General features: G+C 38.2%; 3 protein-coding genes and 1 long non-coding RNA gene across 4 annotated transcripts; 1 reads left to right on the forward strand and 3 right to left on the reverse strand.

Moving 5' to 3' along the window:
• Window positions 1,939-2,441, reverse strand: LOC109851223. The gene is made up of 2 exons (XR_002249724.1): window positions 2,226-2,441; window positions 1,939-2,127 (listed from the first exon to the last, which is right to left on the reverse strand). It is a non-coding gene; the product is annotated as an uncharacterized LOC109851223 (long non-coding RNA).
• LOC109822421 (E3 ubiquitin-protein ligase RDUF2-like) lies at window positions 4,947-6,072 on the reverse strand. Its single transcript, XM_020388613.1, has 2 exons — window positions 5,694-6,072; window positions 4,947-5,631 (listed from the first exon to the last, which is right to left on the reverse strand). The coding sequence occupies exons 1-2, from the start codon at window positions 6,063-6,065 to the stop codon at window positions 5,308-5,310; spliced, it is 696 nt and encodes a 231-aa protein (XP_020244202.1). The 5' UTR covers window positions 6,066-6,072; the 3' UTR covers window positions 4,947-5,307.
• Window positions 10,804-17,176, forward strand: LOC109819730 (DNA-damage-repair/toleration protein DRT111, chloroplastic). The gene is made up of 3 exons (XM_020385577.1): window positions 10,804-11,028; window positions 12,073-13,031; window positions 16,501-17,176. The coding sequence occupies exons 2-3, from the start codon at window positions 12,150-12,152 to the stop codon at window positions 16,795-16,797; spliced, it is 1,179 nt and encodes a 392-aa protein (XP_020241166.1). The 5' UTR covers window positions 10,804-11,028; window positions 12,073-12,149; the 3' UTR covers window positions 16,798-17,176.
• Window positions 17,387-18,068, reverse strand: LOC109821951 (thaumatin-like protein; the record flags this gene model as incomplete). Its single annotated transcript, XM_020388106.1, is given in 2 exon segments — window positions 17,387-17,999; window positions 18,001-18,068. Coding segments are annotated over 2 exon segments (528 nt in total), but the record flags the coding sequence as incomplete, so codon positions are not given.

Genomic DNA, 19,214 nt, shown 5'->3' on the forward strand with positions numbered 1-19,214 from the left:
TTCAATTTAGTAATTTGTTTAATTTAATGTTTTTGTTTTCTTGTTCTTATTCTTATTCTTCTTGCTCTTTCTTCTCTTTTCTTCGATTCTTCTTTTATCTTCTTTTCTCTTTAATTAATCATGAGTAGCTAATTACCATTAGGAAACTTAGGATAACAAGGCTAGGTAACTAATCTAGATTAATAAAAAGATCTCTTTATGCTAATCCTCTTTTCATGTGCAAAGGCTTATCGATCCCTTTTGAGTTAGATGTGGCAGGTTAAACAAAGAAGTTGACTAGTTTAGATTAATAAAAGCTAGAGTTAATTACAATTTGAAAGGTTATAGAATTTAATTAGGCATAACCTATAATTAGGAGATTAAACCCTAGTAATAAAAAGTCTAGATAATTAATTAGAAACACTAAGATTAACTAATTGATAGGTTATATTTCTAACGAGACATAACTTATGCTTTTAGGGCTCTAGTTATAAAAGATTAGGACTAATTGATAGGTTATACTTTCTAATGAAATATAGCTTTATGTTTTTAGGGTTCTATTAAATAAAGAGATTAAATAAAAAAAATCTAGTTTAGAAACCTAGTGGAGTTAGCCTAAGTAACTTATTTTTAAGTTTATTAATTAAAAAAACCAACATCATTCAAACTTTATACCTTTTTCAAACCCTAGGATCTTAATATAGAATTTTCTTAATAAATTTCATGGAGGACAACCTGCAAAGGCTATAACGAAAGTTGTGCACTTGTAGAATATAATAACATAACACATTAGAAATTTTGAGTTTTGGCCTCTGCAAAGTTGCTTGTCAATGGGTCGAAACGACTAAAAATGGCCAAAAATAATAAATTACAGATCATGAAATTGTGAAGTCTGGACTCTACAAAATTATATGCTAATTATTGAAAGTGACTAAAAATGACTTAAAATTTCATGGGTTATAGCTCATAAAATCGTTCTGCGATCACATAATTTATGACAACGGATAGAATTGAAGATGATCCGCGGAGATCATCATCGGAATCACGTGGAAGAAAAAAGTGGAATCTTTGAGATAGAGAAGGAAGAAAAAGTAAAGATTTTTTTTAAAAAAGATGGAGGCGCGGAATTGTGATGAAATCCAAACATGCGGTTTTTATTCAGTTTGGATTTCATTTTAAAGTGAAGATCACAATTCAGAAAATTTAACAAGATTTTTTTTGGCTCGATGTATTTGCTGATAGAATTTCAATAAGATGATTCTAATTATATTATAGAGACACTATTATACAAGACTTCTGTCCGTTAATATAACTAAGTAGTAGTTTCCATTTCCATTACAAAATTTAGATTTGACCTCTCTGAGGAAACAACTTCCTCTTTAAATCTACCATCTACAAGAACTAATCAATGTTGTTGAAAATTCTCATAGGTCAATATATCTCTTTTTGTCTATAGCGAACTTATGTATGAGTTACCAAAAATAACTGTAATTTTTTGCTTATTCAATAAAAAAAAGTGAAGAAGCTAGCAATTTCTTGGTTTATCTCATTAAAATGAAAGAAATATTGTTCCCACTGGATGTGAGCTGATATTGAGACTGTTGAAATAAGGGGTAAAGATTGTTAAAATATGTGTACCACATTACATCATTTGATTAAACCAATGATTTGATTAGCAAAGGAAAAAATTCAGTTCTGAATTAAGTACCAGATTTGTACCAAAAAAATATAGTTAATTAAGATATAGGGCCTTATACACCAAAGAGAGTCTAGCCAAGTTGATACGTTGCCTATGAGTAGTACTCTATGGCCTCACTAAAGAGAGTCTAGCCGAGTTGATATGTCACCTATGAGTAGTACTCTAATGTCTCAGGTTCGACTCTCCTGAGGAGCACGCACATAAATTTAAATTTAAAAAAAGCGCGTTTTGTAAATTCAAAGGACTATTGAGAAGATAAATAAAGCAAAACTTACTTCTCAAACACACCTAAATACACTTGACAGAACCACATACATCAGGAATACACATAATCTGAAGGCACCGTGCAGTGTTACTCTAATTTGGAATGAATCAAGGCGGTCATATATAATGATAGATAATCTATACTGCATCAGTTTGCATCCGGAGAAGATGAATCCCCTCCATCCCTACACAAAGAAATGCGGTTGAAGACAGTCATCAGCCCCCTGCAGGCATTTGTCTTGCTCACTGTTTCAAACCAAAAGGGACCACTGAGCATTCTCACCGAGAAATGAATGGAGCACACATGAACGAGAGAGAGTTTATGAGCCAAGTAAGTACCCTCCCTCTGCTTTGAAAGCTCATGGCCAGGATCCACAAGCGCTGCAGCTCTGCGTGCACGAGAGGGGGGTAACTGTCTTAACAGAACAACAATAACATCGATATAATGATATTGCCATGTCTATTCATATAATGGGGCTCATTTCTACAGACGATATCTTGATGGCACGAAAACGACACAACAGAAAAACCTTTGCTTCATTTAAAAAAAAAATGAAGAATCATGATGTTGATTTGTATGGAAGAGATTTAATAAAGAGTTTGTTCGGTCACAATTCCGGATTACTTGTCCATTCACGTCAAGTTAAGTTTCGTAGAGAGAATCATATTCTGAGATGATAACGGCTGCTTGTGAGAAGCAGAGCAAGTTTCGTAATGAAATCAGCCGCAATAGAAAAATCAGTTTCGGTCTTGAGCATACTCAAAAACAGCAATTTGTTTTTTTATCGATACAGACCAAAACCTCAAAATTTAATCGTACATTAAGAAGGAAAAAGTGACCTTTATCCTTAATTTTGCATGTATGAACAAAGTCAATAAGATTTTATAATCAGATACCAAGATGATAGTAGCTACTTGCAGATATCAATATAAGATTAAAATCAAGTAAATACTTATTGACTGTGGAATCCATTGCTCTAAAGAGCGTATCAGGTCCTGGACTGCTCCGGAGTTACCCTTCCCTAGTTCCTTTAGCTGGAGTTCATAAATTTCTCAGGTAAAGATGCCTGGAACAATTATTACGAGAATATTCATCTCTAGTCCACACGCCATTATATTCGTCGCATCTTTTTTCCCCCCATATGACAAACTTCTATATTAAGGTGGAATTTAAGTAGAGAAACAAATTTTGTTTATAGAAAAGCAAACCAAGAATGCTTAATCATCAACAAAGAATAAGAGGAGACTGTTGCAACTTCCTTTGAAAGATTAACACTCAGACCCAACAACCATCATCTATGCATACGAACCAAAAGACGGTATGACTGCGACAAAAAACTCTCAACTACCAGAAATTATCAAGAATGTCCAAATTCAAGAGATGCTAAACACTCAATTAAGTCAATAATCACACATACCTACCAGCAGGCTCAGTATTAAGAACTTGTAGAAGTAAAATCACATTAGCAACAACTATAATACGGTTCCCTATGCAAAGGAAGAGTCATGTAACAGAAATATGCCTGCAACTGCCAATAACAGGACAAAGAAATTGAAGAAAGATGAACCATTCAGATGCACAACTACGCATCTGAATGTGTATGGTATGCTGGTATCTAGCGGTCAAGGTCTATGTAAACTTATGTTTTGATCACTGACATCATATATAGAAAACCAAAACTAAATAACTAGAAGGAAAAAAAATAAAGACTTATATTCATGCATATAACATGGAGCAAGGATCCATATAGGTGCGACTAGGATGTGTAGAAATTTAAAGACTCTCAAATAATCCTGAGCCTCGTATGGTTCTAGACTAAAATGAATAGATGACTGAAACCAGATGATGCAACTAAACCGGCCTAAGTTTCATGGAAACGGGCAAGGGTAATGGTACGGGTGCGAGTGCGGGTACGGAACACGACAAAACTAAAAAATGTAGGGTACGGGGACACAACTACATATATATATTGAATTAATACTGTACATAAGATAAATTTTTTCCTCTTCATGTGTCATTAGAATTAAAATTCCGATCACATTTTTGAGTTTCTTTTATCATATTGATTATCATGAATTGTAAACTACTCATTTTTTTTACTAGACATCTAAAAGACCCATTAACTATATAGTTTTAAACTTGGGTATGGACTGAAACGAATCCGACCCGTATCTCATTAGTTTCAAAAGACGGATGTGAAGTGTAAGCTCTACGTCCAGGAAGTCTTTGACAAGTGTTTTAAATTAACACATATATCGTATAATTGAGTACATGTTGTAATAAATGCATGAATATGTTCAAGAAGTGTCCATGAAGTTTGGGTACAGGAAAGTGTCGGGTACATGTCCGGTACGGGTACAGCTTCATTATATAAGTACCCGGGTAACATAGAAACCCGCTCTAGTCAAATAATCCTTTCACCTTGACAATAGTACATCTTTTCATAATATAGTATCAGCCCTAAGGTCAATACAACTTCAGCGTGTTGGATGATCAAAATTATAAACCATAACATAGTAGGTGTTGGCTTTTAACTTGCTAGTTACTATCCATGCTTCTATCATCTAAGCAAGCATTCACAACACGATGATCAATATTTATAAGTTCTCTGTAAGACTTCTCTTCCTCGTCAACAACCTTTGACACAACAAGCTCCTGTAAATACTGCAAACTATTTAAGTTCCTCCTTAGATGTTCATAGCCTCAAAATTAAGAGCTGGATATCCATAACCTCATCCTCGGTGAATAGAACACTAAGAAATACTGTGAGATAAGGTAGACCTTAGTAAAGCATCTTGGGGAAGTATTATGCAAAACAGCCAATTAGCATAAACCACCGTTAAAAGAAACTAGGAAACTAACCAAAGATGAACCTCTAAACATTAGCTGAAATTAAGTAATCCCCTTCTAATTCATTAGAGTTGTGCATAATCCTCAGCTTGAACGAAACTGACAATCCAATTCAAACAAGAAGTAGACAGTTTATAATATGAACCTCACATATTAACCAACACGAATACTAACTCAATTTAGATGGTAAAAATGCTTGAGCACCCAAATAGCTCGATACTTAAACAAATGAGTAATAAATGCATTTATATATTACTAAACAAAGACTACGGGGAAGAATAACAATTCATCTTCATACAGACCAAATTTCAAAATAATCAACCTCTGAAACATAACATTGTCAATAAGCAGAGTACATGCGTTCATGTACCTTCCATGAGTTCAAATGTGCCTCCTCATTCTGAAGAAATCGCAAGGATCCCCCAAAAGCAGAACCCAGACAAAAAAAGCTCCCGAGATTTTCACGCATTTCTCTATTTACATTTAAAATGCAAACTTTCCGCAGTTTTCCAGTTCACCATCTTGAAATTGTATTCCCAGTTCCATCCTCCAATGCCCAATTGTTGCTATGACTCCTTGAGCTCCTCGAGCTCCTAAATATAGGAGCTCTTAGGTTTCTCCTCGAAGACAAAGATCTTGAAGCAGCAACAGAAGACGAAGATGACGATCGATCACCACCAAAACATCTAAGACTGAACAAGTTACGAAGAACTTGCCCAAATCCTCCACGCTCCCTCCTTCGATTCCCTCTGGAAGTCCATGAAATTCTTCTAGGGGCCCCACCGGAGTTAAACCCGCCATCCATTTCAGTATAAACAACCGGAAGCTCTCGCTCCCCGCCCCACCGGAGTTAAACCCGCCATCCATTTCAGTATAAACAACCGGAAGCTCTCGCTCCCCTGGCCTCCTCCCACCCGAGAACCTCCCGACGGCGAAGCCGCCACCTGGCAGTCTCCAGATGGTGAGCCCCACAGACTCCTCTTCACTATCAATTTCCGATCCTGCCCTTCTCCGAACCTCGCTCGGCAGCTCGTGTCTGCAAACTGGGCACGAATTCCGAAGCGTGAGCCAGGGCAAGATGCAATCTTGATGGTAAATATGTTTACAGGGCATTTCTCTCGCATCATTTCCTAGTTCGAATTTCTCCTTGCAGACTGCACAGTAGGAGTCCTCGCCAACGTGGCAGTCGGCGATTTGGATCGTGGGCATGGACTCAATCGCAGTTTTCGATGCCGGCGGATGATCGAATCCTCGCGCGCCGTTGACTTCCATCTGGGCCGATCGAATCCGGATCCCATCAGAAAGTCCGACATAGTTGAGGGCAGCGGGCGAAGACCCGAGCCCGCTCCATCATCATAGAACAGCTCAAAACTATTGCTCAAGCTGTTATTAGATCGATCGGGTTCAAAATCGTTGGCACCACGGAGAACAATAACAGGATTGAACGGGGAGCGGTCGCCGGCAGAGCCACGTCGGTGGCGACGACGCGAGAAGGAGTCATCGCCGGCGGCTGTGGGGATCAGAGGAAAGAAGATGAGAAGCGAATTCGCTCCTCCGGCTCTGGTTGCTTTTCCCGGAAGCGTATCTTGCAGCGTTTCAATCCTAGGCTGTGGAGACCTCCTCGAGGAAACCGCCACCGCAGTCAACGCAGGAGAAAGCGCCATGGACCGTAACCCTGACGAAGCGATTGCAGCGGTAGCACCAATAATTCGACGACGGCGAGCCTCCGATCGACGAAATTGACGACATGGGGATGGCCAGATCTCGACTGGGATCACAAGCCCTCAATCAAAATCGAAGTTTGGCGGGTCGAATAAGGGAATTCGAGAGAACCCTAGGGATTTTTGGGGGAGATCGAGGGCGGTGACAGAGAGAGAGAGAGAGAGAGCTGAGGGACCGGGCGGTGATCCGATCCAGGGGAAGCGAAATGGGGGATGAGAGGGAGAAAAGGGGGGTGGGGTTGTTGTAAAGGTGGGTTTTTGATCATTCGAAGGCGTGTTAACGGCGCTTGACACGTGGCTGATTATGATTGGACATCTTGGACGCCGTTATGGGATGAGATCCGGCCTGTTTACGGATGGTTGTGAGGAACAGAGGCAGTTACTATAATACCCTTGTATTTGAAAACGGAGTGTATTTTTCATATTTTGTCCCCATACTAGTATTAGATTAGATTTCTAACGGTGTATAAATACATGCGAAATTAAAATTGTGTTTTAATGTGCATAATCATATTGTTGCAGTTAGGGGTGCATTCGGTCCGAATACGGCTCGGATATGATACTTATCATATCCATATCTACTTACTTATCTCGGATACAGATATATCCCGGTAAGAAAAATTTATATTCATATTCGCTAAAATCGGATATGGATACGAATATATATGCATGTATATATAACCAGATATGCATGTGGATACAAAACGTATATGAGAAATCTAGATAGTATTAAAATATATATAGTTCATGTGGTACAAAAGAGTTAATTAATATGTTTATTATATCTGAAGAGTTAATATTAGACATAATGATCATCAAAATTAATCTTAAATTCATAATCTAAGGATTAACATAGTATGAGTAACGTGTGTTCGGATATTTTAGATATAGATCCGGATATTTCACTACAAAACCATATACGTAACCAATTAATATCATTCAGTTATAAATTTGAGTAACCAAATTCGTATCCTAACAGATACAGTTACGAATATTTTCTCCGATACGAATACGATATAGCACCCCTAGTTGTAGCACACTTGTAAATTATCTTGGTTCTTACAGTTTTTTCCTTTTTATGTAGCATTCATACCGAGAACACGTCAACAGGATATAGAAAACAAATATATTTTTCTTTTATCTTATTACTTGATACTATATACGATTATCCGAAGGTTGTAGCTAGTTTTAGAGCTTGTGATACTTCACTTTTTTCGGTTTTTGTAGATTTCTTAATATTAAAATTTGTAATCTATTGGCGGCCTTAAATCAAGATTCACATTTTCTTTTATAGAGCTTATATGACATTAAAAAAAAAGAAATATTTTGGTTTGTAAAATTGCCTTCGCAATTGCAATAAAAATATCTGTTTAAATCAATATGGAAAACATATAAATCAACGTATGAGGGCACTTTTGTCAGCTGAGGAATGAATATTAACAGAGAATATACTTGGCAATTTGCTCTTGTAAAATTATATGCGCATTTTCGGGGGCTTTGCGCGCACGTCAAACAAAAAAGAATGCTCTTGTTACAGCTACCAAGGCAACCATGCAAAGAAAAAAAAAGGTAAAAAAACCAGAGAGATATATTTGTAAGGGCGAGATCTTTGGGGGTCAAAACGTAAATCACGGTTTGTTGAATTGTACATTTCCAGACGTTTTTAGTGTGAGAACACTTTTCTAAAAAACCTAACGTTTTAAAGTGACATTTCCAAGTGTTTTTTCAGAGGTTTTTGATGTGAAAACATTTTTTTCAAAAATCTGACGTGTCATCCTACATGATACCATTATTTCTTTAAATCACAAAACGAAACAAACATATGATTTAAAAATCGGATGAAACCAAAATCCTACGTGTCAAGAGGGATTTATTGAAATATGACTATGGCGACGGGTTTTCTCATTTTTTTAGCAAACAAACAGCCCCTTATTTGAAATTCGAAAGGCGAGCTATATTCAATCAAAATTTCAGTTCATGGCGTTGATGCCAACAGTTAAAATTATTGCGTTGTTAAAAAAAAAAACATATGTGATATGATATATTCTCTCAGTTTTATCTGCAATTGGGCCGTTGTTGAACTAATCCAAGGAGTTTGACCTCTTAACCGTCCGGATCACCCCGCGAAGCTCAGAATTTACCAAAAGAACAATTTTTCAAAATCGATCCATTTAGTTTTTTATTTTTCAAAATCGACCGTTTTTTCTTTTATTTATCAAAACCGACCGGATTTTGTGATTAGCAGGTTAATCACTATCCTAAATAGTCGGGGTTGCCAACCCCGACTATTTAGGAGGGTGTTAAACCCTAATTAAATGTCTTAATTAGGGTTTAACACCCTCCTAAATAGTCGGGGTTGGCAACCCCGACTATTTAGGATAGTGATTAACCTGCTAATCACAAAATCCGATCGGTTTTGATAAATAAAAGAAAAAATGGTCGATTTTGAAAAATAAAAATCCGAATGAGTCTGTTTTGAAAAATTATTCTTTACCAAAATTACTTGCAATTTGTCATTAGAAGATAACTAAAGCAGTGCATTTAAGTAGGCCTGGATCCGACCCGATAAAATCGTACCTGTCACACTTTTTTAGCATCTCTCAAGTATTTCTCACAAGAGAAGAAAGGAAAATGATAAGAGCACACCTCCAACCATACCTCCAACCACACACTCTCTCTTGTTACAGTACACTGAGACTCACATGAGATTTTAAAATAAAATCTCATGTGGGTCCCAGTGCACTGTAACAAGAGAGGGGGTATGGTTAGGGTGTGCCCCTAACGCCTCTCGAGAAGGAAAAGTTACTGTGTTGAATCTATCCATACAGCACATTTTTTTTTACTTTCTCAATCCTCCTCAAAAGAGTAAATGTGTGCTCTTCTCGACTTCAGTATCTTGTTTCCGACCAACAGGTGAGCAATCAATACGTGATTGATTAAGATTAAGGAGTCCATGTTTGGCTTTACTATCTTTTCCTGTTTGGTTCCGTTGTCGGTTGTTAGTGGGCTAATCAGCAATTAGCTGTGTAGTGTGCTTATTTATCTTGCATTTTAAGACATACTATCTCTTTTAAATGCGCATACAAAAAAATGAGACCCTTAGATCTAAGCATGAATCTCAAAATCCAATAATTCAAGTACCGATATTCAATTGGTCATGCGCATATAATATCATAGACCCGAGCGAACTTGATGTTTTTCACTCATCGTTTGGATTTGGATTCTATGGGTTAACATCATCATTTAAAAAAAAAAACTCTTTTAGAAGTTTTTTTTCGGTTGGCGAGGGAACTTCCCAGGATTATTTGGACCATGAGTATTAAATCCTGGGCGTGGCTAAGGAGCATCCCCTAACACACGGTCTCAGGGTATTCTAAAAGACTAAATTCCTGTGGGTGCTCCCCATGAGCGTCAAATCTAAGTCCTTGGAGTACTAGTCGTAGGCAACTTGCCAACTCAGCTAGTCCCTTTTTGGTTTTACAAGCGTCATTTTAATGATTATATATGTTAATAATGATGCAAACTCCATCTACTATTAGCAATGGTTAAATGGCACTTAAATACCCTAGTGCTTCACTACCTTTACAATTTTTTTTTTAAGTTATAAAAAATAGCACTTTAGTTGTAAAAAATGAGCACATTGGTGCCTTTTAGCGGTTATCATGGAAATATTTCTAGGAGTATGTCCTGATAACTAACAGAAGGTGTTTAAGTGTTATTTTCTTACAATTAAGGTATTAAAGTGCTATTTTTTTTACAATTTAGAATATTAAGTATAAAGTGATGAAACAATAGGGTATTTAAGTGCCAAATTTCTATAACTTAGAATATTAAATTGTTGTTTTTTCATAACTTTGGATATCAAAAGTGTACTGTTTAAGACTTAGAGTATTTAAGCATAGATGTCGTGAAACAGTAGGGTATTTAAGTGCCAGTTAGACAGTAGCAATTGCGGCCTAAAATGTGTTTAAGCGTTATTTTCTTACAACTTAGGGTATTAAAGTGCTACTTTTTACAATTTAGAATATTAAGTGTAAATGTGATGAAACAATAGGGTATTTAAATGCCAAATTTTTATAACTTAGAATATTAAATTGTTATTTTTTCATAACTTTGGATGTCAAAGTGTATTATATAAGACTTAAAGAGTATTTAAACATAAATGTCGTGAAACAGTAGGGTATTTAAGTGCCAGTTAGGAATTGCGGCCCAATTTTGCTCTGCGAATTTACGGGCTTTTAAGTCCCAAATGCACAGTAAAATGGGCTGACATGTTTATCTTGTTAAGCCCAAACTCTGGCGGCATTTCTCGAACCCAAGCTCCTCGCCAGTATCCTTCCTCTTTTCCCAAGACACGCCCTCCTTGTTCCTCAAAAATTTGTTTTTTTAATCAAAATCTTTTTCTTTTAATCAGCGAAAACTGAAGTTTGGCGGATAATTCATAGGGATTCTGATCGCGTTGCTCCATAGATCAGCTCGAGCTTGGCAGTCGTCCAACAGAGCTCCACAAAGAGGTAAAGATGGCGAAGAAAAAAACCCTAATCTTCAATTTTCCTTATTTTCTGACTAAACAATTTCTTGTTTGGGTTAGATTCGGCGTTTAATGGGTAACTGTGTTTAATTAATAAGTTTCTAGGGTTTAATGATCCATTTGAAGACCAAGATGTGGATTACTTCACTCTCGAATTCTTGGGTTAATTGGATTGTTGGTCACTGCATTTATCTCATAATTGGAAGTTCATACCTATGTTTTTAATTGCTTGGATTGACTGGTCGTGTAGTTAAATACTAATCAGACCACAAATCACTTCTAATGTTTTCTGCCAAATGTATAACGCGTTACGCTGATGCGATATCAAAAAAAGTTCTTGATCATTTGATGGTGGATTTCTTCCTATATGTAATATCTTGATCGCTTGTGAAAATGAAAATTTGTGTGTATCCGGCACCGTGTATTGGGTGATTATATTGCATTTGGCATTTTGCTATTGAAAATATTAACTCGTGGCGTATCGAGTGAGCTGTATAGCTTAAAAATAAATGAAAAATTTACAACTTAAATTCACGGAAAGAGTTAGAAGTGACTAGCGGTCTGATTCATATTTAATTACATGACCATCCATCGAAACATAGGTATGAATGTCCAATTATGAGATAAATATAGCGACCAACGATCCAATTAACCTTAAACTCTTTGTATGGTTATTATATTATCATTATCAATCTTTTGGAATTCCTTGGTTGGGATTGTTATTCTTATAGTTCTCTTCACTATTTCTTTACAATATGTAGTTCTTATGAAATTCTATCACATGGTCAGTCACGCATCAATTTTTATATTGTTTAATCATTGACTATGATAATATGTTTAGAATAATACATGATGAGGTATCAATTGTGTTTATAGGATTGGATAATCTTTAAAGGCATTTTATATAATTTAATATTGAATATTTGTTTCCATGCTCATAAACCAAAAGGGTATACGGATATGTTGATTTCTTTAGTAAAATTCATCTGTATAAATTCATGACTTGTTTACATCTGTACAAATTCAGGACTAGCATCATGGGTCTGTGATATTTGGTCTCTTTGCGTTTTCTTCTAAGTGACTGGACAAGAAAAAGGTGACAATATGTTGGGTGGTTTGTATGGGGACCTTCCTCCACCATCATCGGCACCCTCAACCGATGAGGAGAAGAGCAACAATTCAGTATGGTCTAGCAGTGCCAAGATGGCTCCACCCACACTCCGAAAGCCATCCTCAACCTTCGCTCCCCCTCAAACCATTTTGAAGAGCCAACTGTCTCAATCTAAGTCCAAAAGCCCCATACTAACCCAAACAAAGACTCTTTTTACAACCACATCATCATCACTGCCTGATAACGGTACGAAAAGCCCATCTTTTCAACCTGCTCTTGTTGGGGTCACTTCGACTGTCATTGAGGAGTATGATCCTGCTAGGCCAAATGATTATGAAGACTATAGGAGAGAGAAGAAGCGGCAGGCGGTAGAGGCTGAGAGGAAGAGAGAACTTGAGAGGAGGCGCCGGGAAGAGGAGGAGAGGGAAAGGGAGCGAGAGCAGAGACTACGAGAGGCTGCTGAACGTGAGGAGAAGGATTATCAAGCGAAGTCATCATCAATAAATATATCTGGAGAAGAAGCTTGGAAGAGGCGAGCTGCAATGAGTGGAAGTTCAGGCGGAGGTGCACCAAGATCACCTTCTCCTCCACCAAATGGAGAAGGGTTTAGTATCGGGAAGTCTGGATCAGCAGGGCTCGGTGTTGGTGCAGGTGGGCAGATGACTGCTGCTCAGAGAATGATGGCAAAGATGGGATGGAAAGAAGGTCAGGGGCTTGGCAAACAGGAGCAGGGAATTACTACTCCCTTAATGGCCAAAAAGACAGATAGACGAGCTGGGGTAATTGTAAATGCTAGTGAATCAAAATCTGAGAAAAAGCCAAAGAGCGTGAACCTTAATGGTCCTCCTACGCGGGTTTTGCTTCTTCGGAACATGGTATGTCAATTTAATACCTCTCATATAACACTTTTTTAAAGATAGTTTTTTTCATAAATTAAATCCTTCAAAAATCTAGTGAATTATATTCAGATTATACTTTATGGCGTATTGAGAAATACTCTTCTGCACATTGCTAATTTCTAGTTTTCAATTATTTATGTCCTTCTCATTTTCTGTTCTGCACTAAAACCTTTTTTCAACTTATTCTTGCTGTTAATGCCTTTTTCTTTTCTCTATACTTCCATCAGTTTATACAATTTGTCTTTCTACTATGATTGATGAAGTTATGACAAGGTTTAGAAGGAAGTACATATGGTCTTTTTGTTGTGGTTTTTGAGATTAAGTACCTTGAAAATTAACATAATTTTAACTTAATCCCGCCTGAAGGTAATGTTTGGTACAAATCCCCACAATACTGGGTGCACCTATTATGAGTTCCTTTGAAGGACTAATCTGCAAGGTCATATTACATAGGGGCGTGTAATAGCTGACCCCACATTTGTCAAGTTTTTATATCAAATAGCAGGCTTAGAGTCTGTTAATATCAATATGGGTTATTGGGTAGGAACCTGTGTCCAAAAAAATTTCTTTATCTTGCAGGGTTTTTCATGATCTAGTTTTTACTGCAATATTATGTCTTTGCTGTGATTTAAGCAACATGCTCTTATCTGTACTATTCTTGTTTATTTTTATCATTATCACTACAGACTTTCCCCATCAACATGATGTTGGGTCTTCAGAAAATTGCTATTGGAAATTTTATTACTTTAAATTTTCAATGGTGCAACTTAAGCCTAAAAGTAAACTGAGGCACGATCTTCAGTTTGGAAAAGTAAATGCTTGTTGGAATGTGAAGACTGTAATCTTATGTTAGTTGTCTTGGAGCTTTATGAGTGATTAGAACGTCCAGTAAATAACGGCCATGTTTGAATAGTGTGTCAATGTTGAGATGAGTTGCAATGCTAAACCTTAAAAGGAACGTACTTCAAAGCTGAGGTTGTATTATAGACAAGATGAAGATTGTAAAGATTTGAGCTTGCTGCTTGTGGATAATCCTATGAGGTGTTATGATTTGTGATAAAGATTGATGAGTTGACTATTAAAAAGAAGTTATGATGTCGTAGTCGAAGGAGGTGGTTGGCAAGGGTAGACCAATAGAATCTTGGATTTAGGTGGCAGAAAACGACTATTTTCTTTTCAATAGAGAAAAATGCCCCTTGACAGTTGGCCGTGTGGAACAGAGAAGGGTTTCATGCTTCCTACGTTTTAATCGCAGAGGAATTTCATTTTTCTCACACATAGTACAACCAATTTCCAGATTCTTTGCAATCGTCCAAGCTTTCTCCCATTAAATGTGTCTATGCTATGATGCACGGATACGGATACGGGACACGGATACGACACGGACACGGATACGGGATACGGCAAAATCTAAAAAAATAGGATACAGGGATACGGCAAGGAATTTTTTAAAAATTATTATTATATATAGAAAAATTTCTAGTTCAAAATCTTACCTCTAAATTAGTTGTCTTATAAACCAAGTCTCATATGATTCAGTGTTAACCTAATTAAGAAAAAACTAGTCTAAATTTTAAAGGTGCTAATTAAACACACACTTTTAAAGTTGCTCAAATATATGAACGTTAATTAGGCTCAGTAAGAAGGACAATCTACAGATTTAGGCTTCCCATTCGTTGCTGGGAGACGAAGAAGAGTAAGCTCAAATGCCTGCAGGCTGCAGTGCAGCAATTAAAGAGTGGGTAAAGAAATCGGGGACGAAATTTAATTGAATTTCACGCCAAATGCAATGGGATTGGAATTTCAAACGGGTGGTGACCGGCTGTAGCCGGTTGGTGGGTTAGGTGGTGACTGATGACCGGCTATAGGCGGGATTATGTTGGATTTGAATGTACGATGAAATCCGGTGAATCTACGGACTTGAAGTACTCCCCTTATCCATAACGGATACGGGACACGGATACGACACGGACACGGATACGGGATACGGCAAAATCTAAAAAAATAGGATACAGGGATACGGCAAGGAATTTTTTAAAAATTATTATTATATATAGAAAAATTTCTAGTTCAAAATCTTACCTCTAAATTAGTTGTCTTATAAACCAAGTCTCATATGATTCAGTGTTAACCTAATTAAGAAAAAACTAGTCTAAATTTTAAAGGTGCTAATTAAACACACACTTTTAAAGTTGCTCAAATATATGAACGTTAATTAGGCTCAGTAAGAAGGACAATCTACAGATTTAGGCTTCCCATTCGTTGCTGGGAGACGAAGAAGAGTAAGCTCAAATGCCTGCAGGCTGCAGTGCAGCAATTAAAGAGTGGGTAAAGAAATCGGGGACGAAATTTAATTGAATTTCACGCCAAATGCAATGGGATTGGAATTTCAAACGGGTGGTGACCGGCTGTAGCCGGTTGGTGGGTTAGGTGGTGACTGATGACCGGCTATAGGCGGGATTATGTTGGATTTGAATGTACGATGAAATCCGGTGAATCTACGGACTTGAAGTACTCCCCTTATCCATAAATCTCCCTTCTCTCTCACAACACCAGCTCACTAAAACCTAAAAAAAAAGCCAAAATGTCGAAAGAGGTGAGCGTGGAGGTTGAGCAAGTGCGGGCAGCGAAGGACTTCGACGAGCTCCTCCTCTGGTCCTTCTACAAGCATCAGTCTGCTACCAGCCTACCAATATCTGTGGTGGCGTCGACGTTCTTGGAATCACTTGGTCTTTCACCGGCATGATCTTCATCCTTGTTTACTGTACCGCCGGAATCTCAAGTACATAGAGTATAAAATTATAAGCTTAGACTTTAATACCAAAGGCAATTTGCAGTGAATTGGCGAATCCGCGCCGTGTCCAACTTGTTGTTGACCGTGTCCGGCCAACTTTGACCGTTGACCCGTGTCGGACACGGATTGACCGTGTCCGACACGTGTCGTGCACGTGTCGTGACGAATCGGTGTCCGATTCGAGTCGGACACGGATTCGTGGGCTCTTTTGGCGAATCAGTGCTTCATAGTGTCTATGTAAGAGAACTATGGATTCTACTGGCTATGGGCTAGGGTTCTCAAAATTTATCGTACTTTGACATGGCATCAACCTCATCAACCTCTCCTTTGTCTCCCTCCTCTGAATTGCGTCATCCTTTTTGTTTTTGTCTCTTCCCTACTTTCGCTGTCTGATCAAAAGGTGTAGCCTGGATTCCATCGTAGGACTTGCCACAATCATTCTTCACGAAATCTAAGGCCTCAAGGGCCATCAACCTTTTGCATTTTTTTTCCAGATTCCTGATTGATAAACCAATAACCAAAACTTAAAATTCCATTTGCTAGGTGGGGAAGGTTCATAATTGTTAAACAATTGACTTATGAAATAAAACTGAGATGGTATTATATCTATTCAGTTCTGATGCAACTAGTCTCACTTTGTTTTTTTGATAGGTTGGACCTGGAGAGGTTGATGATGATCTTGAAGATGAGGTTGCCTCAGAGTGTGCCAAGTATGGCTCGGTCACCCGTGTCCTCATCTTTGAGATCACCGAACCAAACTTCCCGGTAGATGAAGCTGTCAGAATCTTTGTACAGTTTGAGAGATCTGAATGGACAACAAAGGCTCTTATTGATCTCGACGGAAGGTTCTTTGGTGGGAGGGTGGTTCGTGCTACTTTCTATGATGAAGAGAGGTTTGGAAGGAATGAACTGGCTCCTGTGCCTGGAGAAATTCCTGGATTTTCTTGAACCAAGTGAATTCAAAAGGTGGAACTTTATGATTCAAAAGGTGGAACTTTATGATTCAAAAGGTGGAACTTTCAAATGCAATCATGGACTGAAACTTGTATGTTCTATGTCGTCGAGGTTATCAGTATTGATGTTTTTCCATGTACGTGGTCATCAATCTAGAAAAACTATTGCCAAGTTCAGTTGTAGTTCCTAACTTTCTCCTGTTAACTCTTTTTCTGTGTTTTGGTTGCAAACTTTTACGAGGATTTTGATACTACTAGTGAGCCGTATTGCTTCCAGCGTGTGAAGCTTCGCTTACAAGTGGTGAGCTTTACTTTTTCCTGAAAATTTAGATCTAGCTGCTCTATATAATGCAAAAGCATGATCTTGGCAATGAGTGTTTTGTTTAAGCTCAATCTATTTCTTTTATGTGATTTGTTATGCATCAGTTGTTATAGTTGCATCTTAGATTTTACTCGTTTGCGTGTTTTGTTTAAGCATTTGATACGTATCGCTAGATATTTTAACGCAATAGGTGCGTGAAAAAAATTTATAGTATTTTTTTTAATAATAATTTACGATAGTTTTGTGAAATACCCTTGCGATTAGTTTCTCATTAACAAGTAGATATTCACATTAGTGCTATGGAAAATTACATCATTAACATGAATACACATTTCTTAATGATCATCAACTAACATCAGCACACAAAATGATACAAATTTCTCATTACTATAACTACAAGCGCGTATCCTCCTGCTCATTTTTTTGGGGGACAAAACGTAATAAGATATCTCCTCGCCTTGCATCTCTTCAAGCTCGAGGAATCATCATACGCAAAGCTATAAGCCTGAGGACAAATAGCCTTAAACAAATGCGAGAACAACGTAGGCTTACAACTACTCGGCGACCCAAACTCCCCTGTACAACAATACTTATCACTCTTTAACGCCATGCACGCACTCTGACACCCCACAACCTTCCCTTTGCTCTTCACCTCAAACTTCGACGGGCAGCAAACGTTCAGATTCACCTCACACTGCGCAACTCCACACCCAACTCCTCCTTCGACCGGCGACATTGATACCGGGACGTTAAACCCGTCGACTAGGCTGACATCGTAGAAATGGTACGGGGATTGTGACGTGCCGAATGTCATTTCGACGATTGTTGACGGTGGAGTTCCTCCGATCCCGTTGCAGTGGAGCTGGCCGCTCTCAGTCGCCAGTGTCGCAGGTGCCCTTGCCTTGGTCGTCGCAAGGCAGCAGCACTTGCGGCGGGCCGCAGATTCGGGCCGCTCCACCCTAGGAGACGTCGAAGACAGATTCCCGCTAGATGGCGGTAGGTGCGAACCCGCCCGTTTTGTGGCGGTTGGGTGCGCCGCAACTGCACGAGGGAGGCCGAGGCCAACGCTGCTACGCGGGCCCAGCTTGTTCACTAGTATCAGTTGTATTGCACCTGCACATCGAAAATATAGTAGGAATGAGTAAGGTTAATTATTGTTAGAGTACCGAGGTTAGTCATACTAAAGGGGTTAGGACATCTCGCTCGCATGCGCAGAATTTTAGGAGGATTTGTATTTTAGAACGTTGTTGATGTGAGTGAACTCTCTTATTAGAACATCCTGCAAGATGATCTGATCACTTTACTTTGTAGTGAAGGGATCATAACATCTATCGGCATTGGTACTCTTAAAAGATCGTACAAGAGTTACAAATACAAATGTTTTGTTTAGACTTACTTGATGCTGAAATGTGGATGAAGAGGGAGACGAAGAAGACATGGGATTTAGAAATCATCAACATTGCGGATGGGGATTTGTTGAAATTAGGGAGTTAGTTTTGGGGAGCCGGAGAAACTGAGGGAAGAGAGTGGGAGTGGAGTTTCTTTGATTACGTTAGCGTGAAGTAACTGCTTATATAGAGGATTAGGGAACTGGGTGTATATTTCTTTGTTTATGATCTGGGCCCAGCTTCATATATACCTTGCTTCAGTTTTGGTTGTCGCTTTTGTACTTTGGGACAACTAAAACTGAAAGAACTTAAAGGGGGCATATACATAGATCTTATCCATTGAAGCTTTGGGTTATTCGAACTACGGATGGCTGTGGCTTTTCCTTTACACATGTAAATGATGCTTCTCTATGCTTTGTATAATTAGAGGACCTGCAGCAGTTATTATGTGGGTGGGTGTCTTTGGCTCTAAAGGTTACTGTGACAGATTCTTGAGCTGATTATTAAACCAAGCGGATCGTTTAACTTTATATTGTTCATATTATAGAGGTACCAAGTTATATCTGCAGGTTTTGCACCCCTAAGAAGGCAGAGAAAGTTATTCTCTATCGATATAGGCGATTGGTAATTTTTTTGGCTTCTAAGGAGCATCATGCCCCCTAAAAGCACTGAAGGAACCTCAATGCTAACGTCTACATTGAC

Source organism: Asparagus officinalis, chromosome 8 (genome assembly GCF_001876935.1).
Source record: "Asparagus officinalis chromosome 8, Aspof.V1, whole genome shotgun sequence".
Taxonomy (NCBI): Eukaryota; Viridiplantae; Streptophyta; class Magnoliopsida; order Asparagales; family Asparagaceae; genus Asparagus; species Asparagus officinalis.

Bases quoted from the DNA above. Each gene is read 5' to 3' on its own strand.
- LOC109822421 (XM_020388613.1), bottom strand. From the start codon at position 6,065: ATGGAAGTCAACGGCGCGCGAGGATTCGATCATCCGCCGGCATCGAAA. The intron at 5,632-5,693 runs GGGGAGCGAGAG...CTCCGGTGGGGC, and splicing joins TCTCGGGTGGGAGGAGGCCA to GGGGAGCGAGAGCTTCCGGT.
- LOC109819730 (XM_020385577.1), top strand. From the start codon at position 12,150: ATGTTGGGTGGTTTGTATGGGGACCTTCCTCCACCATCATCGGCACCC. The intron at 13,032-16,500 runs GTATGTCAATTT...TTTTTTTGATAG, and splicing joins TTTTGCTTCTTCGGAACATG to GTTGGACCTGGAGAGGTTGA.